The 26708-nt window shown below is 42.7% G+C and overlaps 1 protein-coding gene across 4 annotated transcripts in view; it reads left to right on the top strand.

The window, feature by feature from the left end:
- Nucleotides 1-26708, top strand: part of LOC134356339 (cadherin-11-like) — a 253898-nt gene that overhangs the window by 149181 nt on the left and 78009 nt on the right. For 3 of the 4 annotated variants that reach the window (XM_063067230.1, XM_063067232.1, XM_063067231.1), the window contains exon 7: nt 8191-8447. In XM_063067230.1, coding sequence (XP_062923300.1) covers nt 8191-8447 — 257 coding nt within the window. The remainder of the gene's footprint in view (nt 1-8190; nt 8448-26708) is intronic. The other variant, XM_063067233.1, reaches the window with a different exon arrangement.

Genomic DNA, 26708 nt, shown 5'->3' with positions numbered 1-26708 from the left:
GTGACACACACTCAATGGTCACTTTATTAAGTACACTTGTACTCCTGCTCATTCATGCAAATACCAAATCAGCCAATCATGTGGCAGCAGCTCAATGCATAAAAGCATGCCGACATGGTCAAAAGGTTCAGTTGTTGTTCAGACCAAACATCAGAATGGGGAAGAAATGTGATCTAAGTGACTTTGACAGTGGTATGATTGTTGGTGCCAGACAGGGTGGTTTGACTATCTCAGAAACTGCTGAACCCCTGGGATTTTCACACACACGATTCTCTGGAGTTTACAGAGAATTGTGCAAAAAACAAACCAAAAGAAATCCAGTGAGCGGCAGTTCTGTGGGTGAAATGCCTTGTTAATGAGAGAAGTCAGAGGATAATGGTAGACTAGTTCAAGCTGTCAGGAAGCTGACAGTAACTCAAATAACCATGCATTACCACAGTGATGTGTAGAAGAGTATCTCTGAACATACAACATATTGAACCTTGAAGTGGATGGGCTAAGGCAACAGTAGATCATTAGCATAGACTCAATAGCCACTTTATAATATAAGTACAGGACATACCTAATAAATTGGCCACTGATTGTACTTTGATGATAAGTTTACCTTGATCTTTGAACTTTGAATAAACTGGAACTAGTTTGATGGAAGCGAGATTTCAGACAGCCGACAGCTGCTGAAACAAATCTGGGCTGTCTGACTTCCCTTCCAACTGCGCAAACGATCACAGCTTAAATGCTAGTCAGAATGAACCATTAAACTGGAACCATTAATCTCAGCAGCTTGGAAGAACTTTAAAATCCTCATGTTGCTTTGATAGGACAATTCTGGTTCCTATCATCCCTGTGAGCAACATTAATTCTTCAGCTTCACAGTTGTCCATATTTTCAAACCAATCCAAGGTTTTCCCTTTTCTATTTTAAGCCTCATACTCAAAAAACAACCACAGCATATATAATTATGAGGGGTATAGTTAAGATCAATAGTGATAATCTTTTTTTCCTTTGTGGGGTGTTTGCGACAGAAGACCATCAATTTATGATGATGATGGAAGAAGTTTAGAACATGGGTTCTCAACCTTTTTAATGCCATGAACCCCTACCATTAACTGAGTGGTCTGTGGACCCCAGGTTGTAAACCCCTGGTTAGAGTCACAGAGTGAGACAGCAAGTAAACAAACCTAAAGCCCAGTGGTCCATGCTGACCAAGGTGTCCATCGAAGTGAGTCCTATTTGCTCGTGTTTAGCCCATGTCCCTGTAAGTCAAGGGTTCCCAACCTATGGTCCATGGACCCCTTGCATAATATATTGGCCCATGGCATCAAAGCGATTGGGAACCTCTGCTATAAACTTTTCCTGTCCACGTCCTATCCAAGTGTCTTTCAAATGTTGTTAGTGTTCCTGTCTTGACCACATCTTCTGGCAGATCATTTTATAAACTGACATCCTCTAGGTGAAAACTTTGCCCATCAGATTCCTTTCACCTTAGACCTCTGTCCTCTACTTATCGATTCCCCAATCCTGGGAAAAGACTGTGTTCTCTGCCCCTGACTGTATATATTCCTAAAAGTTCATCACCAAAATCAAGGATGGCCTCTATCCCGCTGTAATAAGACTATTAAATGTTTCCCTAGTACAAGATCGATTCTTCTCACAATCTACCCCATTATGATTTTGCATTTTTATTGTTTACCTGCTTTGCCCTTTCTCTTTAGCTACTCATAAACACAAGAGATTCAGCAGATGCAGAAACTCCAGAGTGACCTACACAAAATGCTGGAGGAATGCAGCAGCTGAGGGAGCATATATGGAAAGGAGTAAAGAGTCAATGTTTCAGCCTGGACTGCCAACTCCTCTTTTCCTTCTTGTAGATGCTGCCTGACCTGTAGCATTCCTCCAGCATGTTTTGTGTGTGTTATATGCAGTTGTTACACTTTATTCTGTATTGTTATTATTTTACATTGTTTTACCTCAATGCTCTGTGTAATGATCTGATCTGTATGAACGGTATGCAAGACAAGCTTTTCTTTGTATCTCGGAACACCTGACAACATAAAACCAATTACAGTTCCTATTCCACTGCACATTGCATCTATTTAGTGACTTCTCCATTAATCACTCTGGGATACCCTCCCTAAATCTACTACTTTATCTCACTCCTTCTCATTTATCCCTTGGGCCATGACTGCAAAAGGATGGGTGCTACATAACTTCAGGCTTTTGATTCATCTGCCCTATGGGAAAGTGGAAAAGAGAGAGTGCCCCAGGGTGATGGGATCCTTGATTACAGTAGCTGCTTTCTCGAGACAGGAGGGGATGCTTACTTCTGTGATGTGTTGAGCTGTATCCAATACTCTCAGCAGTCTCAGGCAGAGCACTTGCTGTCCCAAGATGAGATGCATAAAGACAAGATGTCTTCTGTGGTGCAATGAAAAAGCATTTCAGGATGTATATTGTATACATTTCTCTGAAATTACGTTGTACCTTTGAAACTTTTTCATCCATAAAAATTACTGAGGGTTGATGGGTGTGAAATGTTGAAATGTTGGAGGTTTGTAGAGATGGGAGAGATGGAGCCATAGCAATGTGAAAGCACTGGGGTACATTGATGCATTGGGATGTAACAACATAAGGGAGTATGTCATTGAACCCTTTTGAATATTGAAAGGCCTAGATTGAGTGGATGTGGCGAGGATGTTTCCTATGTTGGGGGAGTCTAGGACCAGAGGGCACAATTGCAGAACTTCTTTAGATGTCTCTTCAGAACAGACATGAAGAGGAATTTCTTTAGGCAGATGGTGGTGAATCTATAGAATTCATTGCCACAGATGGCAGTGGAGTCCAAGTTATTGAGTATACTTAAAGCGAAGTTGGTAGGTTCTTGATTAGTAAGCGTGTCAAAGATTATGGGCAGAAAGCAGGAGAATTGAGTTGAGAAGGATAATATATCAGCCATGATGGAGTGACACAGCAGACTTGATGGGCCAAATGGCCTAATTCTTCTAAGTCTTACGGTCTTATGATCTTGCTAGAGAGTCCTGAGTCATCCCCAAGTGAAGGACAGACATGGACTGTAATGTATCATCTCTCATATTTCTGTCGCTAATCTCTTGCCAAGTCTATTTAATCAGCTGGAGTAAGTTTAACACAGTGCCTGACCTTGGAAAGTGATGTCTGGGCCCCAAACACAGTGTAATCCATTATTCAGCTCCTCAAATCATCATCCTAATTAGGCCTGTCAGTTGGTATGTAAAATTCATGCTAATCTTACCATCTGTTTTTTTTTAAATTTCCTGATTAGTCATGAATGCTACCATACTAATTTCGCAGGCTTCTCTTCCATTTGATTTTTGCTAAATGTCTAGTCTTTGGAACCAATAAGAATTATAATAATTAACATCCTAGAAACTGGCCACTCAGCCCAACCAGGCTGTGCTAGCATCTATGGTACACGCAATCCTCCTCCCAGACCTCTTCTTTAGAAACAGAATTAGGTTTAGTATCACTAACATATGTTGTGAAATTTGTTGGTTTGCAGAAGCTGTATATTACAATACATAATGAAAACTATAAATTACAATAAGAAATATATATATGTGTGTGTATATATATATGAGTTATAAGGAAAGATTGAACAGGTTTGGACTTCATTTCTTGTAACATAGAAGACTGAGATGAGATTTGATAGAGGCATACAAAAATATGAGTGGTATAGATATGGTAAATGCAAGCAGGCTTTTTCCGCTGAGGTTGGGTGGATGACAGCCAGAGGTCATGGATTAAGGGTGAAAGGTGAAAAGTTTAAGGAACATGAGGGGAAGCTTCTTCACTCAGAGGGTCATGCAAGTGTGGAATGGGCTGTCAGCACAAGTAGTGCATGTGAGCTCATTTTCAACATTTAAAGGAAATTTGAATATGTAAATGGATGGAGGGCTTTGGTCCTAGTGCAGGTTGATGGGAGTAGGCAGATTAAATAGTTCAGCATGGACTAAGTGTCCTAAAGCATTAAGTAGGTATCTCAAGGCTCCTGTACCTCCTCCCCAATGGTAGCAATGAGGTGAGGTCATGTCCTTCGCGATGGGGGTCCTTAATGATGGATGCTGTCCCTTTGAGAATGTCATCAATGCTGAGGTGGCCTAGCATCTATGATGGAGCTGGCTGAGATTGCAACTTACTGCAGTTTTTCCCAATCCTTTGCACTGGCCCCTCTACACCAGACTGTGATGCAACCAGTTTGAATGATCTCCTCAGTACATCTGTAGCAATTTGCAAGATTCCTTGGTGATACACCAATTCTCCTCAAACTCCTAATGAAATACGGCCACTGTTATGCCTTCTTTGTAATTGCATAGATATGTTGGACCCAAGATAGATCTTCAGAGAAGTTGACACCCAGGAACTCCCTTCCTGTTCCATTCCCCCGCACTTCCAGTAAGCTTCCCCGTACATGCCTTAGGGTGTGGGCATCTTATCAATTTTTATTGCTCTTGGTTTATTACTCCTTGAGGTCGAACTATCATTAAATTGTGTATAAGTTGTGGGCAGCGTGGTAGCATAGCAGTTAGTGCAACAACGTTACAGCTTGGGGCCTTTATTTAAGTTCGGGGTTCAGTTCCCACGTTGTTCTGTAAGGTCTCTCTATGTATGTCCTCTCTGTAGAATATTGGGGTTTCTCCCAGGTCCTCCAGTTCTTCTCAAAGACATACTAGGTAGGTTAATTGGTCATTGTAAATTACACTGTGATTAGGTTAAGGTTAAGTTGGGCTTTCTGCGGGTTGTGGGACAGTGTGGCTCAAAGGGTCAGAAGGGCCTACTCTGTACTATATGGCAAAACAAATAACATTGTGGAGGGTCTAGCTGGGCTGAATGTACGCATTTTTTTCTAAGAGAGTGAATCAAAAGCTAGAGAGGCTTAAGATGGGAGGGTAAAAGCTTAGAACATCAAACGTATAACATAAAATATCACAACACTGGAACAAGCCCTTTGCCCTACAGTGCTGTGCCGAATTAATTAAGTTACTAATCAACTGAACTACTTTCTGCTTGCACAAAATATTTAAGAGTTTCTTTGTGCAGAGGGTGGTGAATAGCTTGAATAAGTGCCAAAGGAAGTGGTAGAAGTGGATCCAAAGAACCAGAGGACACAGTCTCAGAATAGAAAGAAGAATTTCTTTTGGCAAAGGGTGGTGAATCTGTGAAAATAATTGCCACAGATGGCTGTGGAGCTCAAGTCATTGGGTATATCTAAAGCAGAGGTTGATAGGTTCTTGACTAATCAGGCCATCAAAGCTTACAGGGAGAAGGCAGGAGAATGGTTGAGAGGGAAAATAACTCAGCCATCATGGAATGGTAGAGCAGACTCGTTGCGCCAAATGGTCTAATTTTTCTATGTCTTATTGCTTTAAGATATTTTGGTCCAAATACTACATTTAAAGACATGGATAGGACAGACTTTGAGGGACTTGGGCCAAACACAGATGAATGAGACCAGCAAAGATGGGCATCTTGGTTGGCATGGAGAATTTGTGCCAAAGGATTTCTTTCTCCACTGTATTCTCTGGCTCCTGCCAGGGTAATGAAGGTTACCCCCACAATCATGTAGGGAAGGATGTCTGAGTGTAAGACGCAGGGTGAAAATTTCCCTTGTTTGAATGGAGGTTCATATTGAACTTTCATGAATAAATCCCACATTCTCTCTGCTGTTTGGATAACTATATTTACCCACAGAGCTCATCTTGTTCCCATATGTGCCCCCATTGCCCACTCTTTGGTTGAGGGTTGCTAACTCATGATATGGGATCCTTTAATATCCCTGTTGTGTAAGTCAAGTCACTCCAGCAAGTGTAGCGTTGTGCAGGTGGCACATTGGTAACCACCAGAGACCCAGGTTCGACCCTGACCTTCGATACTCTCTGTGTGGAGTTTGTATGATCTCCCTGTCACTCTGTGGTTTCCGCTCACACCTCTAAAGACATATAGTTAGGTAGGTTAGCCCTCATGGTAGTTTACCAAATAGGTGACAGAATGTGGGGGTGGGGGGAGCGGATGAGAACGTGGACAGAATGAAGGGGAATTAATGTAGGATTGGGGTAAATGGGTAGTTGAAGGTTAGCACAGAATCTGTGGGCTGAAGGGCCTGTTTCCGTGCAGATTGGCTCTGTATTTAAGATTCCCCTGAACCCTGTTAGGGGCGCCATGATAACATAGTGGCTAGCATAACACTATTACAGCACCCTCTGTAAGGAGTTTGCACATCCTCCCCGTGACCGCATGAGTTTCGTCCGAGTGCTCAGGTTTCCTCCAAAGATGTACTGGTTAGTAGGTTAATAGTTCATTGTAAATTGTCCTCTGATTAAGTGAGGGTTAAATGGATGGGTGGCTGATTGCCCAGAAGAGCTTGTCCCGTGGTGTATCTCCACATGAACAAATAACTGGAGTTCTGTACTGAACAGGCCATTCCGGTCCACCAAGTTGCACTGCCCTGCGACTCTCCGATTTAAACCTAGCCTAATCCAGGAAAATTTCTGTACAATGACCAGTTAACCTACTAAGTAGTTCACCTTTGGACTGTGGGAGGAAATTGGAGCAGCCTGAGGAAATCCATGCACATAGAGGAGGAAAATCCAAACTTTCTTATAGAGGATGCAGGAACTGAACTCTGAACTCCGATGCCCTGAGCTGTGATAACGCCAATCTAACTGCTACACCACCGTGGTGTCCCAGCTGTAGTTCCTCCAGCAGAATGGTTATTTTTAGTTCAGGTGTGACTACCTGTATTAAAAATAATCCTTGCTGTTACTGGGGATGGATTTTAACTGATCAGAACAGAGCTAACAATCCTGCTAAAGAGAGAAATGAAAGTAGAGTTACAGGCGCACTAAAGCAGTGTCTGGATAAGCACTTAAACTGCCTTGGCAAAAGGGCTGTAGGCCAAGATGAGATTAATGCAGGTGGATGTCCACTGGGTAGCACATGCATGATGGGCCGAGTAGCCTCCTTCCATCAAATCAGGTTTAATGTCACCCTTGGGCAAGGTGTAGCACCTGCTTATCCCCTCCCCTCCATATCAGAGTCACATGAAGCCATGGAAGCAGGAGATGGTTGATTGTATAAGCAGCTGGTGCATATCTCAAGTCTTAGTTATGCGACCACTGACACCAGGCGGACAGTCTCTGAAGAGTATTGATAATGGCTGGGGTCACCCACCTTGTAAAGACGCTGTCCAGAGGAAGGCAATGGCAACCCACTTCTGGAGAAAAGTTTGCCAAGAACAATCATGGCCATAGAAAGACCATAATTGTTGCCCATGTCATATGACATGACACATAACAATGATGATGATGACTGTTATTGATCAGTATACAATTATAAAGGATCTGATGCAGCATAAAAAAGCACAATAGCCATAAATACATAATAAAAACACAATAATCATAAATAGATATATACATAAATATGTATAATAGAATAATATATATGTAGAGCGATTGTATGTCCGTAAGGTGATACTAGGCACAGGAGGTGACTGACAGGAAATGATAAAGTAGTGATGGTTGGGGGTGTGGAGGGGTGGGTACTGAGTGGAGGTATTGAGCAACCTTACTGGGGAAAGTAACTGTTTTTGAGTCTGGTCGTCCAGGTGTGGATACTAAGCTGCACTCTTCACAGATCCTGTGTTGTAACACACACACACAAAATGCTGGAGGAACTCAGCAGTTCAGGCAGCATCCATGGAGAGGGAAAAAAGAGTCAATGTTTCAGGTCAAGATGATTCTTCAGGACTCATGAACTCCACTGTCTTGAGGAAGGGTCTTGACACAAAATATCCTCTCCATAGATGCTGCCTGACCTGCCAGGTTCCTCCAGCATTTTGTGTGTGTTACTCCGGATTTCCAGCATCTGCTGAACCTCTTGTGTCTATGATTTATAGTTTCCGCATACATGTCACAATAATAATTAACCAGTTGACTAAATGTAAGGAGGAGTATGTAGCAGAGATGCTGGTGGAAGGGGTGTTCTTTCTCCAGCCCAGCTGGCGTACCGCTGCAGATATATTTCATTTCCAGTCACTCTCTTAAAAGATGTATTATCTTCCATCATGGTGTTTCTCCCACGCCCACTCCATTCATCAGTCTTCCTTTGAGCTCAGCCTTCTCCGATTGCCAGCTGATCCATCTCTGTCACTCCCTCCAGCAGGGCTTGGATTTTGAAGCCAAGAAGTCCTACTCGCTGAAGGTGGAGGCAGCCAATGCGTTCTTCGACTCACGCTTCGTCAGCAGGGGTCCGTTCAAGGATACAACCACGGTCAAGATCTCCGTGGAGGATGCTGATGAGCCTCCAGTATTCTCCCAGCCGGACTACGTCATGGAGGTTAACGAAAGTGCCCCGGCTGGAACACCGGTGGGGCAGGTGCACGCTGTGGACCACGACCTGGGCCGCAGTCCCATCAGGTAAAGAGGCATGAGTTTTTATGTCGCCTTGTTGGTCCTTTTCATTATACCCAGACGCACTGTACTGCCAATGAAACAGAACATAGAACTGAGGCCAGATGGGCACAGCACAGGCCCTTCAGCCCATGATGTTGTGCTGACACTATTTATTTATATTTAGAGCTACGTTGTGGAACAGGCCCTTCTGTCCCTATGAGAGGCGCTGCCAAGTAATCTATCGATTTAACTCTAGCCTAATCACAGGGCGATTTACAGTTTTAACATTTATATATTGAGATTCGGCACAGAATAGGGCCTTCCAGCCCTTGGAGCCACAGTGCCCAGAAATCCACTGATATAATCCTAGCTTAATTGAGGCACAATTTACAGTGACCAATTAACATGTCAACTTTGGACTGTGGGAGGAAACCAGAGTACCCAGAGGAAACCCACATAGTCATGGAGAGAACGTCAAACTTCTAACAGGCAGTGGTGGGAAATAACAATTTATCCACTAACCAGTACAATTTTGGACTGTGGGAAGAAACTGGAGCACCTGGAGGAACCTCGCAAACAGTCATGGAGAGAAAGTACAAAGTCCATACATACAGCAGGAGGATTGAACTCAATTTGAAGGCTCTGTAATAGTAGTACGCAAACCACTACATTACAATGCCACCCCAACTGCAACCACTCCCTAATCTACTCTAGGATCAATCTAACCCTTCCCTCCTATACAGCCCTCCATTTTGCTCTCATCCATGTGTCTATCTAAAATACTCGTAAGTGTTCCTAATGTATCTGTCTCTGCCACCACCCCTGGCAGGGTGTTCCACACATCCACTGGTCTGTGTGTAAATAGCCTGCCTCTGACATCCCCCCCCACCCCCATACTTACCTGAAAACACCTTCAGGTTGGGCCCCCTTGTGAAATAGAGATTCATAGAGTTTTACAGAACAGGAACAGGCCTGCAGTCTGACAAGTCCATGCTGAGCATAAGAATAAGAATCAGGTTTTAGACGCTGATATAAGTTGTGATGTTGGTTGTTTTGCAGCAGCAGTACAGTACAAGGCACAGGAATTGCTCCAAGTTACAAAAATAAATAATCCAAAAGAGGAATAATGCGGTAGTGTTTATGGGTTCATGGACCTTTCAGAAATCTGATGGCAGAGGGGATGAAGCTTTTATTAAAACATTGAATTTGGGGCTTCAGACTCCTGTACCTCTTTCCTGTTGGTGGAAGTGAGAAGAGGGCATGTCCCGTTTGATGAGACCCTTAATGATAGGTGCCACCCTTTTGAGGCACTGCCTCTTGAAGATGCCCTTGATGGTATGAAGAGTTGTGCCTGTGATGGAGCTGGCTGAGTCAACAACTCTCCTTTGCTCTTTTCAATCCTGTGTACCAGACAGTGATGAAAGTTGTGATGGAACTAGTCAGAATGCACTTCACCATACATCTGTAGATGTCTTTGGTGACATTCCAAATCTCCTTAAAGCCATAAAGAAATTTAGTTGTTGGTGTGCTGTCTGCATGATTGCTTCATTTTGTTGGGCCTAGGATAGTTCCTACAAGATGTTAACACCCAGGAACTTGAAAGGTGTTGCTCACTCTTTGCACTGCAGACCCCTTGATAAGGTGTGTGTCCTCCTGATGCTCCCTTCCTGCAGTCCACAATCAATTACTTGGTCTTACTGACGTTGAGTGCAAGGTTGTTCTGTGACACAACTCAGGTAATAGCCACACACATCAAAGTTGATGGTGAACACAGCAGGTCAGGCAGCATCTCCAGGAAGAGGTACAGTCGCTGTTTTGGGCCGAGACCCTTCGTCAGGACTAGTAATAGCCGATCTGTCCTGCTCCTGTACGCCTCCTCATTGCCTTCTCAGATTATAACAACAGCGGTGTCACTGGCAAATTTGAAGATGGTGCTTGAGCCACACAATCCTGAACGTCAAGTGGAGAGCAGTGAGCTAAGCACATATCCTTCAGGTGAATCCTGTTGATTGTCAACAAAGAGATGTTATTATCGATTCACATCCGTCATCAGAGATCCTCACCAACCAGGCCATGCTCTTTTCTCGCTGCTGCCATCAGGTAGAAGGTACACGTGCCTCAGGACTCGCACCACCAGGTTTACGAACAGTTACTAGCCCACAACCACCAGGCTCTTGAATAAAAGGGAATAACTGCATTCACTTGCCCATCCATTGAGATTTCCTCACAACCAATGATTCACTTTAAGGACTCTTTATCTCAAGTTTCATATTCTCATGATTTATTGCTATTTACTTATATTTGCATTTGCACAGTTTGTTGTCTTCAGCACTCTGGTTGATCTTTCATTGATCCTGCTATGGTTACTATTCTATCGATTTTCTGTGTATGCTCATAAGAAGATGAATCTCAGGGTTTTATATGGTGACCTACTATATATGTACTTCGATAATAAATTTACTTTGAACTTTGAACATTGATTGCGGTCTTTTAATAAGAAGTTGAGAATTCAATTGCAGCAGGATGTTAATATGGCCATCTGTGCTAATATATGTATTATATTATAATTCCTTTTCTTCTGATATTTGTAATTTATCATATTTTTATGTCCCTCATATACCATTAAATATTTATTTCTCCTCTCACATTAAAACTATTTCTAGACTTCCCGACCTGGGGTAAAAGACTGCCATCTTCTTTTTCAAAGTCTTTCATAATTGTATAAGTCTCTATAAGATCACTCCTCAGCCTCTTTGCTTCAGAGAAAACAGCCTCAGCCTATTCAGTCTCTTCTTAGAACCTCAAGGCATCCAGTCCAGGTACCCTCCCAAGCTTAATATTTCTGTGTTTGGTTACTATTACCGAGTGAGAAATCAGTCTTCAATCTCTGCCTAGATTCTGGGAGTTGAAGTACAGCCAGGTGATTAGACTTTCCGAAGTGTGGATAGGGGATAGCACGGTGAGTGCTCTTGCTGCTGGTGTAACAGTGGTCCAATGTCTTGGTTCCTCTTGTACTACAAGTGATCTGTTGTCGGTTGAGTTGAGTTGTTCTCCGATTTTGGCAATCCATTTGCAAGCGTTTCATCACCACATGAGGAGAATCATCAGTGTACTGTTCATTTCTGCTGTGACCTCTGAATGATTTGTTGGTATTAATTATACAGAGACTCTTTCAAGTTAGCCTGGTTAAAATACTGCAAACTGATAGGGAAGGCATGAGGATGCGATGTCTCATGTCTGTCTGATCTTTACAATCGCTCAGTTTGTCTGGAGCCTACTTGACAATGGCCTGGAGGCACACACTCAACAATTCAGGAACCCTCTGCCATCTAATTTCTGAATGGACATTGAACCCATGAGCATTACATCTTCACTTTTTTATGTTTGTGGTACTTGTTTAATTTACCTTATATATATATTTATTTATTATAATTCATAGTCTTTATTTGCTATAATGTATTGGATTGTACTGCTGCATAATTTTTACAGATTGTACATAAATTTCATGACATATGCTGGTGATATTAAAATTAAACCTGATTCTGATTCTGACAAGAAAAATATCTGTCACACAGCAAGGTTCCATGAACCACAAGGTGACTAGAAAACCCATTAACACAAGAGATTCTGCAGATGCTGGAAATCCAGAGCAACACGTACAAAGTTCTGGAGCAACTCAGTGGGCCAGGCAGCATCTATGGCGGGGAATAAACAGTTGACTGTTCAAGTTAAATCAGGTTTATGTCATTTAACTATATACATGTATATAATGCATATAAGCATATAATGTATATAGAAACGTTTCCCCCGACCAGGTGTAAAACACCTCGGCCAAGACCCTTTATCAGAACTGGAAAGGAGAGAGGCAGAACCAGAATAAGAAGGTGAGGAGAGAGGAATGGGTACATGCTGGCAGGTGTTAGGTAAAGCCAGGCAAGGGGGAAAGGTGGAAAATCAGGTGAGCACTGGATCTCAAGAGAGAGAATTTGTAGAATGTCTGCAAGATGGCTTTTTAGAACAGCTTGTTGTTGAGCCCACTAGGGGATTGGCTGTACTGGATTGGGTATTGTGTAATGAACCGGAGGTGATTGGAGAGATTGAGGTGAAGGAACCCTTAGGAGGCAGTGATCATAACATGATTGAGTTCACTGTGAAATTAGAAAAAGAGAAGCCGAAATCTGATGTGTCGGTATTTCAGTGGAGTAAAGGAAATTACAGTGGCATGAGAGAGGAACTGGCCAAAGTTGACTGGAAAGGGACACTGGTGGGAAAGACAGCAGAGCAGCGGTGGCTGGAGTTTATGCGAGAAGTGAGGAAGGTGCAAGACAGGTATATTCCAAAAAAGAAGAAATTTTCGAGTGGAAAAAGGATGCAACCATGGTTGACAAGAGAAGTCAAAACCAAAGTTAAAGCAAAAGAGAGGGCATACAAGGAAGCAAAAATTAGTGGGAAGACAGAGGATTGGGAAGTTTTTAAAACCTTATAGAAGGAAACCGAGAAGGTCATTAAGAGAGAAAAGATTAACTATGAAAGGAAGCTAGCAAATAATATCAAAGGGGATACTAAAAGCTTTTTCAAGTATATAAAGAGTAAAAGACAGGTGAAAGTAGATATAGGACCGATAGAAAATGATGCTGGAGAAATTGTAATGGGAGATGAGGAGATGGCAGAGGAACTGAACGAGTATTTTGCATCAGTCTTCACTGAGGAAGACATCAGCAGTATACCGGACACTCAGGGGTGGCAGGGAAGAGAAGTGTGCGCAGTCACAATTACGACAGAGAAAGTACTGAGGAAGCTGAATAGGCTAAAGGTCGATAAATCTCATGGACCAGATGAAATGCATCCACGTGTTCTGAAGGAAGTAGCTGTGGAGATTGCGGAGGCATTGGCGATCATCTTTCAAAAGTCGATAACGTTCTGGCATGGTTCCGGAAGACTGGAAGATTGCAAATGTCACTCTGCTATTTAAGAAGGGGGCAAGGAAGCAAAAGGAAAATTATAGACCTGTTAGCTTGATGTTGGTGGTTGGGAAGTTGTTGGAGTCGATTGTCAAGGATGAGGTTACAGAGTACCTGGAGGCATATGACAAGATAGGCAGAACTCAGCATGGATTCCTTAAAGGAAAATCCTGCCTGACAAACCTTTACAATTTTTTGAGGAAATTACCAGTAGGCTAGACAAGGGAGATGCAGTGGATGTTGTATATTTTGATTTTCAGAAGGCCTTTGACAAGGTGCCACACATGAGGCTACTTAACAAGATAAGAGCCCATGGAATTACGGGAAAGTTACATACGTGGATAGAGCGTTGGCTGATTGGCAGGAAACAGGGAGTGGGAATAAAGGGATCCTATTCTGGTTGGCTGCTGGTTACTAGTGGTGTTCCACAGGGATCAGTGTTGGGGCCGCTTCTTCTTACATTGTACATCAACGATTTGGATTATGGAATAGATGGCTTTGTGGCTAAGTTTGCTGACGATACGAAGATAGGTGGAGGGGCCGGTAGTGCTGAGGAAACGGAGAGTCTGCAGAGAGACTTGGATAGATTGGAAGAATGGGCAGAGAAGTGGCAAATGAAGTACAATGTTGGAAAGTGTACGGTTATGCACTTTGGCAGGAGAAATAAACGGGCAGACTATTATTTAAATGGGGAAAGAATTCAAAGTTCTGAGATGCAACGGGACTTGGGAGTCCTCGTACAGGATACCCTTAAAGTTAACCTCCAGGTTGAGTCAGTAGTGAAGAAGGCGAATGCAATGTTGGCATTCATTTCTAGAGGAATAGAGTATAGGAGCAGGGATGTGATGTTGAGGCTCTATAAGGCGCTGGTGAGACCTCACTTGGAGTACTGTGGGCAGTTTTGGTCTCCTTATTTAAGAAAGGATGTGCTGAGGTTGGAAAGGGTACAGAGAAGATTCACTAGAATGATTCCGGGAATGAGAGGGTTATCATATGAGGAAAGTTTGTCTGCTCTTGGACCGTATTCCTTGGAGTTTAGAAGAATGAGGGGAGACCTCATAGAAACATTTCGAATGTTAAAAGGCATGGACAGAGTGGATGTGGCAAAGTTGTTTCCCATGATGGGGGAGTCTAGTACGAGAGGGCATGACTTAAGGATTGAAGGGCGTCCATTCAGAACAGAAATGCAAAGAAATTTTTTTTAGTCAGAGGGTGGTGAATCTTGTTGCCATGGGCAGTGGAGGCCAAGTCATTCGGTGTATTTAAGGCAGAGATTGATAGGTATCTGAGTAGCCAGGGCATCAAAGGTTATGGTGAGAAGGCGGGGGAGTGGGACTAAAAAGGAGAATGGATCAGCTCATGATAAAATGGCGGAGCAGACTCGATGGGCCGAATGGCCTACTTCTGCTCCTTTGTCTTATGGTCTTATGTTTGGGGAAGAGGGGAATGAAGTGAGAAGCTGGACGGTAATAAGTAAGACAGGCAAAGAGCTAAGTAAGAGTGCCATCCTTTATTACAAGTGATCTCTTTTGCCCTATTGGAAGTGTCAATCCCAATTTTCTGGGCTTGGTGAAGTCCAAGTCTATGCCTGATCTTGAATGCTGAGGATTCAATTCCCAGTCCAGGAGAGTGAGCAGAATCTTAAGCTTTGGCTCAGAGTCCTTGGCAGATGCACCATGTGGTACTTGTGCCAGGGGCATCTGGTTTATGGAGGAAAGTTGACCTTCTGTATTATATAGGGATCTGTCAGCACTGTTCACCATCGTCATCTCCAACTCCTAAACCTCAGCGTAGATTTTTTGTTTGCTTATGCCAGTTTTTATTGGTCGTTTTTTTTTGCACATTGGTTGTTTTTCAGTCTTTGTGCACAGTTTTTCATTGATTCTATTGTGTTTCTCTGTTCTACTGTGAATGCCTGCAAGAAAATTAATCTCAATGTGGTATATGGTGACATACACTCATGGCCACTTTATTAAGAACACCTGTACACCTGCTCGTTACTGCAAATATCTAATCAGCCAATCGTATAGCAGCAACTCAATGCATTAAAGCATGCAGACATGGTCAAGAGGTTGTTGTTCAGACCAAATATCAGAATGGGGAAGAAATATGATCTAGGTGACTTTACCCGTGGAATGATTGTTGGTGCCAGACAGGGTGGTTTGAATATCTCAGAAACTGCTGATCTCCTGGGAATTTCATGCACAGCAGTCTCTAGAGTTTGCAGATAATGGTGCAAAAAAATGATCAAAAACATCCAGTGAGTGGCAGTTCTGCGGGTGAAAATATCTTGTTAATGAGAGAGGTCAGAGGAGAATGCCCAGACTGGTTCAAGCAGACAGGAAGGCGACAGTAACACAAACAAACACGTGTCGAAACAGTGGTGTGCAGAAGAGCTTCTCTGAATGCCCAACACGTCGAACCTTAAAGAGGATGGGCTACAGCAGTAGAAGACTACAAATATACGTTCAGTGGCTTCTTTCTTAAGCAGAGGAGGTACCTAATAAAGTGCCCACTGAGAGTATATGTACTTGGAAAATAAAGTGTCTTTGAACATGAAACTATTTTCTTAGCAAGCACAGGCTGATCTCCATGTAACCGTGTCATAAAATTTTCAAACCAACCAATTTTTTGCATGGTGCAATGTAAGTTATGCAAGGTTTTGAGAGTTTTGTAAGCTTAGCAGCAAATCCCGGCTTCACCAGACGAATTAGTCACTGTGGCAACCTTTCTCTGTGACCTTTGTGGCAGGCTCTCTAAAACTTCTTCTGCAACTTATGGGCATAAGGGTTCAACAATTAAAAGTGTTCTCCAATGTTACAAATTAGATTTTCTTTAAAATTTACCATGAAACTGCTGACTGTTCATCATTTCTTGCCAGAAAATAGTACAGTACTCTATAATGCATTTTTAAATACTTTTATTTATATTGCACCATCATCTTATTAAAATATCCCCAAGTGATTCACAGAAGGGATTTTGAACAAAATTTGTCTCCAGTTCACATAGAGAAATACAGAGACAGATGGCTCAACACTTTAGGAAAGAGTTAGGTTAAATAGAAGAGCAGTTTAATGATATTTGATAATTTAACTTTGTGCTGGTCACTGATGGTGGATTGATGGTAATTAAAAATGTATAAATGAAAGCTGGAAATGCTGGAAAGACTCAAGAGGTCAGGTAGCACCTGTGGAGAAAGAAAGAAGAGTTAATGTTTCATCTCAAAGATAGATGCTTTGCAGATTTCTCGGTGGTGCCTCCTCTCTGAAGATGCTGCCTAACTTGTTGGCTGATTACAGATTTTTCCTTTTTAGCTCAGATTTCCTACATCTGTACTTGCAATAATCCGTCATATTCTGTTAACTTTCCTGAGCAACATGGAAAACTCTGGAGAAACTCAGCAGAAAGACTGCATCTATGGAAACGAATTAACAGTCAATGTCTGAGGCCAAGTAGGGAAAAAGAAGGAGGGAGAGAAGATAGGGTACAAGTTAGGAGGTGATCGGTGAAGCCAGGTTGATAAAAGGAGGATGAAGTAAGAAACTGGGAGGTGATAGGCGTAAAAGGAATCAAATTTGCTATAGGTGCTTCTGGGCAATAGTCACTGAGGCGGGTTACCATGTTCTTCTCAGACACCAGTGTAACTGAAGCCTGCGTGAAGTAGGTGGGTGCCTCAGAATTAAGAAGAGAGAAGGGAGAGGCAAAAATGACCAGAAGTGGGAGAAATCGATGTTCATGCCATCAGATTGAAGTTATTCTTCCTGATTGCAGTTCTACCTATACACCAGCTATTCCTGTGATCTGTCATGACCTTATTGAATGATAATTCAGGCTCCAGAAGTACAATTGGTCTTATTTATATGTCTATAATTATTTGCCACAATAAGATGCCTCAACATGCATCACTGGAATATTTTTGGAAAAACAGGATGTCTAGACAAATTATTTGATATAGAGGGGTCAACCAGTTCCCTTACATTTAAACTATAAGACCTTAAGATATAGGAGCAGAATTAGGCCATTTAGTCAATCAAGTCTGCTCCACCATTCCATCAGGGCTGATTTATTATCCCTCTCAACCCAATTCTCTTGCTTTCTCCCCATAACCTTTGATGCCCTGATTAATCAAGAACATCCACTTTAATAGTGAATGACGGCCTTCACAGCCATCTGTGGCAATGAATTGCACAGATTCACCACCCTCTGGCTAAAGAAATTCCTTCGTATCTCTATTCTAAATGGGCGTACCTCTGGTCATAGACGCCCATTATAGAAATATTCTCTCCACATCTACTCTAGCTAGGGTTTTTGAATTTGAGAGCCCACCCCTCCCCAGTTCTTCTAAACTCCAGTAAGCACAGGCCCAGAGCCATCAAACACTCCTCATAAGTGAAACTTTTTATTCCTGGAATCATTCTTGTGAACTTCCTCTGGACTTTCCCCAATGCCAGCACACTGTTTCTTAGATAAGGGGCCCAAAAATTGCTCACAATACTCCCAAGTGCGGTCTGACCAATGCCCTATCAAACCTCACCATTATATCCTTGCTTTTAAGTTCTAGCCCACTCGAACTGAAGACTAACATTGCATTTGCCTTCTTTACCACTAATTCAACCTGCAAGTTAACCTTTTTTTTTGATACTGTGCTCCTGCTACAATGGACACCCTGTGGCCGGACAGAGTTATTATAATTGAGCTGGAAAACAAATTTCATCCCTCCTTATTGGAAATTCGCAACAAAAAATTAGCATTCTCACTTATGCCGTACATCAGTGGAAATGTAATTGTGAAAAGGAACTGAGTATTACATTTCAATGTAAGTGAATTGCAAAAGTGGGATTTTACAAATCTCTTTTCACAACTTTGGAATTAGATTCTAGCAGGCTGCATGATGGGCTCAGTGCTCCAGTAATCCCAGCTGCATTTGATCTGTTTGACAACAGTGCTTTGCAAATGTAAGCTCCCCTGAGGGCAAGACTGCTCAGCAGCTATGTGTGGGATACATTGCTTTCTGTCACGAGGTTGTTACTTGTCTCCCCAGACACCCACCAAGTGGAAGGCAGTGATGGATTCACAAACTATTTCGAGCGTCTGCAGGCGACGATTCCAACTTATAATAGTTTAGATCTGCCGGCTAAATCAAAATGGCTTTTTTTGAGGGAGGATGGCGATTGAGACAGGGCTGTTCCATTCTTAAGATGCTGGGGATGTGAATTTAAATCAGACACAGAATTGTCCTTTCAATTTGAGAGCTCTCTGCAAAAGTGTTAGACTCGACTGTCAGCACCTGCATATTTACTAGGTTTGAGCCCTCTAGTTCAAATGCTCCATGCTGTCACACAAGTAGACAGGGTGGTTAAGAAGGCATATATCAGGGGATTGAGTTTAAAAGGTAATGGTGCAGCTCTTTGAAACCATTGTTAGACCACATCTGGAATATTGTGTTCAGTTCTAGTCGCCTCAGTTCTGATATGGAAGTTTCATAGAGGGTGCAGAAGAGGAATAAACTCTTCTCAGATTTCCTGCTGGGTACAAGTATCGATTTTAACCGTTGCTTCGATGACAAACTCTGCCATCTTCATCAGGGATGATGCCTGGGCATGTCTAGTCGGTGGTATTTATAACCCCGTTGTCCGTCTGTCCTGATTGGTTAGTCCTCATCCGATCAGGTTTTCGCTGTCCCACCATGTTTACAATCAAATTCCGGTTCTTACTTAGAGCCAGGCCTTCATCTTTGTTAAAAATTTTTGAGGAGACTTACCAGGATTCTGCCTGGATCAAACAGCATTTGTTTATGAAGGAAAATTGAGTGAGCTAGCACTTTTCTGCTTGGAGTGAAGGAGGATGAGAGGTGACTTGGAAGAGGTATAAGAGGCAAAGATGTCATGGATAGCCAGAGACTTTTTCCCAGGGCAGGAACGTCTTAAGGAAGGAATCATTTTAAGGTGATTGAAGGAAAATATAGTGAGGGTGTCAGAGGAAAATTCTTTCCATGAAGACTAGTAAAACACCCTGCCGAATAGTGGTAAAATTAGATACATTTGTCATCATTATGTGCTGTGGCATATGACATGAACGATCATGATCCCATGAGTATCAATGGTCTTGTCAATTTTTTTGAACATAAGTGGTTTGCCATTACCATTTACAATTAGGGGTGTTTAAGAAACTCTTAAATAGGCACATGGATTGTACAAAAATGTAGAACTATATAGGAAGGAAGGGTTAGATTGATCTTAGAGTAGGTTACAACATTGTGGGCTGAAGGGCCTGAACTGTGCTATCATGTTCGATGTTCTATGTTCATATGTGAGTGGTCACTTGTGTGTGTACCTCCACACACATTCCAGCTAAGTGTACATTTGTGTATGTGGCTGTCTCTGTCTGCATGTGCTTGTAAGACCATAAGATGTACTGTAGGAGCAGAATTAGGCTATTTGGCCCAGTGAGTCCTTTCTGCTGATCCATTTTCCCTCTCAGCCCAATCTCCTGCCTTCTCCCCGTATCCCGTCATGCCCTGACTAATCAAGAATTTATCAACCTCAGCTTCAAATATACCCAGTTGCCTGGCCTCCACAGCTGCCTGTAGCAAAGAATTCCACAGATTTATCATTCTCTGGCTGAAGAAATTCCTCCTCATTTCCGTTCTAAAAGGACATCCCTTTATCCTGAGGCCATGTTCTCTGGAAACTCCCAGCATAGAAAACATCCTCTCCACATCCACTCTATCAAGGCCTTTCAACCTTTAATAGGTTTTACTAAGATCCCCTCCTCATTCTTCTGAATTCCAGTGAGTATGTGTCTGTATGCTTCAAAAGTTGGTTTATTATCCATTTTACCGCTCTGAAGTTCTTCAATTCTGGGTAGCCATGAAATCAAGAAAGAAAAGAAACACAGCACGAATATCAATCTCCAAATTCTACCTCCCTGTAAAAAAACGAATAAAAACAGAACAGGCACAGTGACTATTCGACCACCCCTCCTCCCAGCCCTCTTCATGCACAAAAAAACCCAGGAACATAACAGATCAGGCACATTAATCCCTAATGACAAAAACGAGAAGATTGGCCCCCAAAAAAACAAAGAATATAAAAACTATTAAGGCGGAAAAAAAAGTCTATAGTCCAAAGTCCAAATCCAAATGCAGTCGAAATAGCTGGACAGCGTTCTCTACAGCGGCAGGCTCTCCCCTCCCCGATACAGAGCAACTGATCAACAGGCAAGCAGACAGCGCTCACCTCATCCTCTGTACTCGCTTCGATGCTTCAATCTGCCTCATCACTTTAATCAGCGAAATGAAGCCAAACATTGGCTTGCAGACTGCCCGCTACGAGGTTCATGCATGCTTCCTCTGCCCCTTGGAGACTGCAGAGCGCTGGAACATCCAAACGATCACCAAACTTCTGCTCTCGCCTTGATGTTTCAATCGTCCTCGTCCCTTTAATTGGCAAACAATGGAAGTTATAATCAGCAAAATGGGGTCAAACGTCAGCTCACGTGCCATCCTGCAGGCTTCTCACCACGAGGTTCGCTCACGCTGTCTCTGCCTCCCAGAATCTCAGAGACTGCAGAGCACTGAAACATCCAAATGATCTCCAAACTGCAAAACGCAGTCTCCAACAGTTCCAGAATCACATCCAAGATGAGAAACAAATGTAAAAGACATAAAAGAAGTGAAAAAGATGGTTCCATGATCTAGCCAGAAGATGTCGACTAAAGACCACAGGCTCCATCTTGCTTGGGTGCTTCTGTGTGAGTGTTTGTGTGTGTGTTTGTGTGTGTGTGCGTACGTGTGTGTGTGTGTGTGTGTGTATGAGTGCGTGTGTGCATGTGTGTATGTGTGTGTATGAGAGTGTGTGTGTATGTGTCTGTGTATGAGTGTGTGTATCCTTGTGTGTGTGTTTATGTGAATCAGTACCAGGTTTATTATCGCTGGCGTACTCTATGTCATGAAATCCGTTGTTTTGTAGCAGTATTACAATGCAATGCATAAAAAAATCATTATAGAAGGCAGTAAGAGATACTGTATAGAAATAAAAAATAATTAGTGCATTTGAGAGCAAAACAGTGAGGTAGTGCTCTTGGATTCATGGACTGTTGAGAAATCTGGTGGTGGAGTGGAAGAAGCTGTTCTTTTAATGTTGAGTGTGTGTCTTCAGGTCCTGCACCTCCGCTCTGGGGGTAAGAATGAAAAGAGAGCATGTCCTGTATAGTGAGTGTCCTCAATGATGGATGATGCCTTCTGGAGGCACCTCCTTTTGAAGATGTCCTTAGTAGTGGGGAGGCTAGTGCCCATGATGGAGCTGAAAGAGTTTAAAACCCTCTGCAGTTTTTACTAATCCTTTACAGTGGTCCCTCCGTACCAGACGGTGATGCTCTCCATGGTACATTGGTGGAAATTTGCAAGAGCCTTGGTGACATACTAAATCTCCTCAAACCCCTAATAAAGTACCGGTGCCCCCCGCTTTTCGAACGTTCGCTTTACGAAACCTCACTGTTATGAAAGACCTACTTTAGTTACCTATTTTCGCTAACAGAAGGTGTTTTCACTGTTACGAAAAAAAGCAGCACGCGAGAAAAAAGGCAGCACGTGGTACAGAGCAGCCGCTCTCCCCTGGATTCAGAACGGCATTCTAGCCAGCATTGCTTAAACACGTGCCTGTGAGCAGCCGTTTGCAAGATGAGTTCTAAGGTATTGGAAAAGCCTGAAAGAGCTTGTAAGGGTGTTACACTTAGCGTAAAACTAGACATAATTAAGCGTTTTGATCGTGGTGAACAAAGTAAGGACAAAGTGACTTTGGCTTGTGGAAGTTGATGAAGATGATGTTGAAGAGGCTTTATAGTCATAGTCATAGTCATAGTCATACTTTATTAATCCCGGGGGAAATTGGTTGTCGTTACAGTTGCTCCATAAATAATAAATAGTAATAGAACCCTAAATAGTTAAATAGTAATATGTAAATTATGCCAGTAAATTATGAAATAAGTCCAGGACCAGCCTATTGGCTCAGGGTGTCTGACCCTCCAAGGGAGGAGTTGTAAAGTTTGATAGCCACAGGCAGGAATGACTTCCTATGACGCTCAGTGCTGCATCTCGGTGGAATGAGTCTCTGGCTGAATGTACTCCTGTGCCCAACCAGTACATTATGTAGTGGATGGGAGATATTGACCAAGATGGCATGCAACTTGGACAGCATCCTCTTTTCAGACACCACCGTGAGAGAGTCCAGTTCCATCCCCACAACATCACTGGCCTTACGAATGAGTTTGTTGATTCTGTTGGTGTCTGCCACCCTCAGCCTGCTGCCCCAGCACACAACAGCATCCCATGACCAAGAACTGATAGATGAAGAGCTGATGCAATTGCAAGAAGAAAGGATAACAATCAAAAGCGAATGCAGTAACGAACGGACCGAAAGTGAAGTCGTCCAGGAACTGAACGTGAGGCAACTATGTGAGATTTTCGCTGCAATGATAAAGTATGACTTTAATTTTGAAAGGGTACGTCGGTTTAGGGCATATTTGCAGGATGGTTTGAGTGCTTACAAAGAACTGTATGACCTAAGAATGTGCGAGGCTAAGCAGTCAAGCAAGCCTTCCACATCAGCCGCGGCAAACGACGAACCTCGACCTTCGACATCGAGGCAGGCAGACATAGAAGAAGGTGACCTGCCTGCCCTCATGGAAACAGACAACGAGATGACACACCAGTGTCCCACCACCCAAAACCCCGGGCTGCGGACAGATACCGATCCGCGGAGAATGCAGCGGTAGCCGGGAGGCACCCAGCACATCTTTAAGAAAAAAAGCCAAAATAAACAAGCTAATTATTTAGGTGCCGCCCAGCATGTAAATGTTGGCCCAGATCAGAGACGATTGCCGATTGTGTTGCCTCTGATCTGGGCCGACATTTACATGCCGGGTGGCACCTAATTAATTAGCTTGCTTATTTCAGCTTTTTTCTTAAAAATGTGTTGGGTGTGTCCCGGGCACCGCTGGACCGCTGCATGCTTTGCGGATCGGTATTGGGTTGCTGCCCAGAGGGTGGGGCCACTGCACCACCCCAACCTCCGACGACTCAGCCTAACGCACCATCATCAGTGTGCTCAGCGCTGTCCCAATTCCGGTAAGTGATACTACACTGTACATACATTTTTTCTACTTTATATCGGCTGTGTATTTTTACGTGTTATTTGGTATGATTTGGCAGCTTCATAGCTTAAAGGTTTTTGCCGTGCTTTTGCCGAGAATGCTTGCGTGAGATTTTCGCTATGGAGAACAGTGCAGGCAATTATTGTGGAAAAGTATTTCTACTTTATATAGGCTGTGTATTGATCATATCATTCCTGCTTTTACTATATGTTACTGTTATTTTAGGTTTTATGTGTTACTTGGCATGATTTGGTAGGTTATTTTTTGGGTCTGCGAATGCTCACAAATTTTTCCCATATAAATAAATGGTAATTACTTCTTCACTTTGCAACATTCCGGCTTACGAACCGTTTCATAGGCACGCTGTACCTTCGGATGGCAGGGGAAACCTGTATAGCCTACAAGTATTTATTTGCTTTTTTGTGTGTCTGTATGTCTCTTCATGTGTGTGAGTGTGTGTGTGTTTAAAGGTATCTTTGTGTATGTTTATTTATATACACCCCTCTGACAGTGTAGAATCTCAAACTCCTCACTGAGGGAGAGAGTGCATTTGCAAAAATCTAGAAGCCCTCTGTTGGTCGGACTCAACCATGGACATTGCATACTAGTTGTCCATGTTGTATATGCAAGCCAGTACGCAACACATATAACCATCAGACATTAGAGCAGAATCAGGCCATTTGGGCCATTGAGTATATGCTGCCATTTTATCATGGCTGATCCATTTCCCTTTCAAACACACTCTTCTGCCTTTTCCCCATAACCTTTCACACCCTGACCTGTGGCAATGAATTCCACAGATGCACCACCATCTGGCTAACAAAATTCAAGTCAGGACAGTACAGCAAGCTGTTATCCACGCAGCAAGCTCCACTGATAAATCTAAAGGAACGGAAGAGGCCAGTACAGTTTGGCACCTGCGTCATCGCAGGAGTTACCAGGCAATGTTGAACTCAACGTAGGACTCCAGCACCTTACGGACTCCAGCTCTAGATTTTCCATCGGGGTTTACTCCCGAGGCCTTTCCTGTGCAGGTATATACACATGGCTGTGATCAGGTTTGAGATCAGAGCTTTCCTTCTCCTACAATCCAGGAGACCTTTACAAACTGTGTGTGTAGAATTCTCCATTAATCACAAGCTAAAATAAAAATAAAGATGTGAACAGCCAACGAGCTCTTGATGCTGGCAACTGGCCTGAAAGCAACACATGCTGTTTTATCGAAAGCAACCCAATCTCCCCTTGCATACTGAGAGGGCGTGGGTCCAGAACTGAGGGGTTGATACAAATACCCAGGCTTTCACAGCAAGCATGGCAAGATGCCTTGATCATTAACACAGGATGCAAATATCCTAATCAGTCATTAACCCTCTAATTGCCAGAAACTCAAAAAGGTACTTAAAACAAACAAGGCTCCCTTATTGTAACAGACTAACTGGATCTTGCTTTGACTGAGCTCAGGAAGGGATCTCAAAATTAAAGTACCATTAATCCTCTCAACACTTTTTTTTCTGGCAGACTTTAGGTTTATTTTTAAATCATCCAGTCACCAATCATTTTATTTATTTATTTATTGAGCTAGATTGTAGAATAGGCCCTTTTGGCCCTTCTGGCCCTTTGAGCCACACTGATCAGCAATGCCTGATTTATCCCTGGCCTAATCAGAGGACAATTTACAGTAACCAATTCAACCACTAACCGGTGCGTCTTTGGACTATGGGAGGAAACCAGAGCACCCAGAAGAAACCCATACAGTAATGGGAAGAATGTACAAACTTCTTACAGGCAGCAGCAGGAATTGAATACGGGTCATTGGTACTGTAAAGCATTGTGCTAATCATTATACTACCATGCTGTGTCTTCTCTCCTCTCTAACGAGTTTTAGCGTTTGTATAACATGTTGTTATATATCTATAGTCAGAAATAAACAGTGGGCGTTTCAGGCTGAGACCCTTTCCAGATGAAGGATCTTGGCCCAAGACATCAAATGTTATTCCTCTCCATAAATGCTGCCTGGCCTGCTGAGTTCTTCAGCATTTTGGGTGTGTTTCTCAAGATTTTCAGCACCTGCAGAATCTCTTATGTTTATATGTTCCCATTAACACAGGACAAGTGTTTCACAAGTTGTTTTTTTTAAAATTATAATTAATACTGAGGTAAAGGTGCGAGGGATCAGCACCAGTGGACCAAAAATGGTGGACATCAAGCAGTGTTTTTCAAGAGGAGTATTGTAGGAAATGGAGGTTGATTGGAGAGAGGAGACGACTTGATAGAAGTGTGTAGGATGTTATGAGGCATAGATAAACTGGACCTCGAAACCTGCTGATTCCCTTCCATACCTTACTAGAAAAAAATAACACCGTCCCTTCATCGCAAGTTGATAGGATGGTTAAGAAGGCATATGAAGTGTTGGCCTTCATTAGTCGAGGAATTGAGATCAAGAGCTGTGAGGTAATGTTGCAGCTCTATAAAACCCTGGTTGGACCATATTTGGAATATTGTGTTCAGTTCTGGCCACCTCATTATAGGAAGGATGTGGAAGCTTTCGAGGGTTCAGAGGAGATTTACCAGTTTGCTACCTGGATTAGAGAGCAAGTCTTACAGATCAGATGAGCAAACTAATTTCCAATGTTCTCTGTTATAACAGGTTAGAAAGAGATGAGTGAGGAGTAAGGAGAAGTAAAAAGTTGGGCTTGGGGTCAACAAAAAATTCTGAGTCTGGAACTTTGGGTCCCTGAGGTCTATCCTTAAAATCCTCTGACATCCTAGGATTCTAGGATTATGGGACAAGAGCTAAATAGATTCTCTCTCTCTCTCTTTCTCTCTCTCTCTCTTTCTCTTTCTCTCTTCTCTCTCTCTCTTTCTCTCTCTTTCAATCTCTTTCAATCTCTCTATCTCTATCTCTTTCTCTCTGTCTCCTTCCTTTTACTCAAACCCAATCCACAACCTGTAGATATTAATTCTACTGCCCTAGCCGTTAAAAATAGCTTGCCAAACACTCCAAATAAAGATGGAGCAGTATAAAATTAATAGGCATATGAATATTTTACATTTCAATATTCTATTACATGATTTAGTCATCAGGAAAATCTGCTCTGTGCGTTGTCATTGGTATCAGTGACAGTTGGTCCATATCACACTTTGATTCTTTTCTCACTTTACCTCTTCAGCT

The sequence above is a fragment of the Mobula hypostoma genome, chromosome 14 (genome assembly GCF_963921235.1).
Source record: "Mobula hypostoma chromosome 14, sMobHyp1.1, whole genome shotgun sequence".
NCBI lineage: Eukaryota > Metazoa > Chordata > Chondrichthyes > Myliobatiformes > Myliobatidae > Mobula > Mobula hypostoma.
Note: the sequence above shows the minus strand (reverse complement) of the source record. Positions and strands in the feature narration are given on the sequence as shown.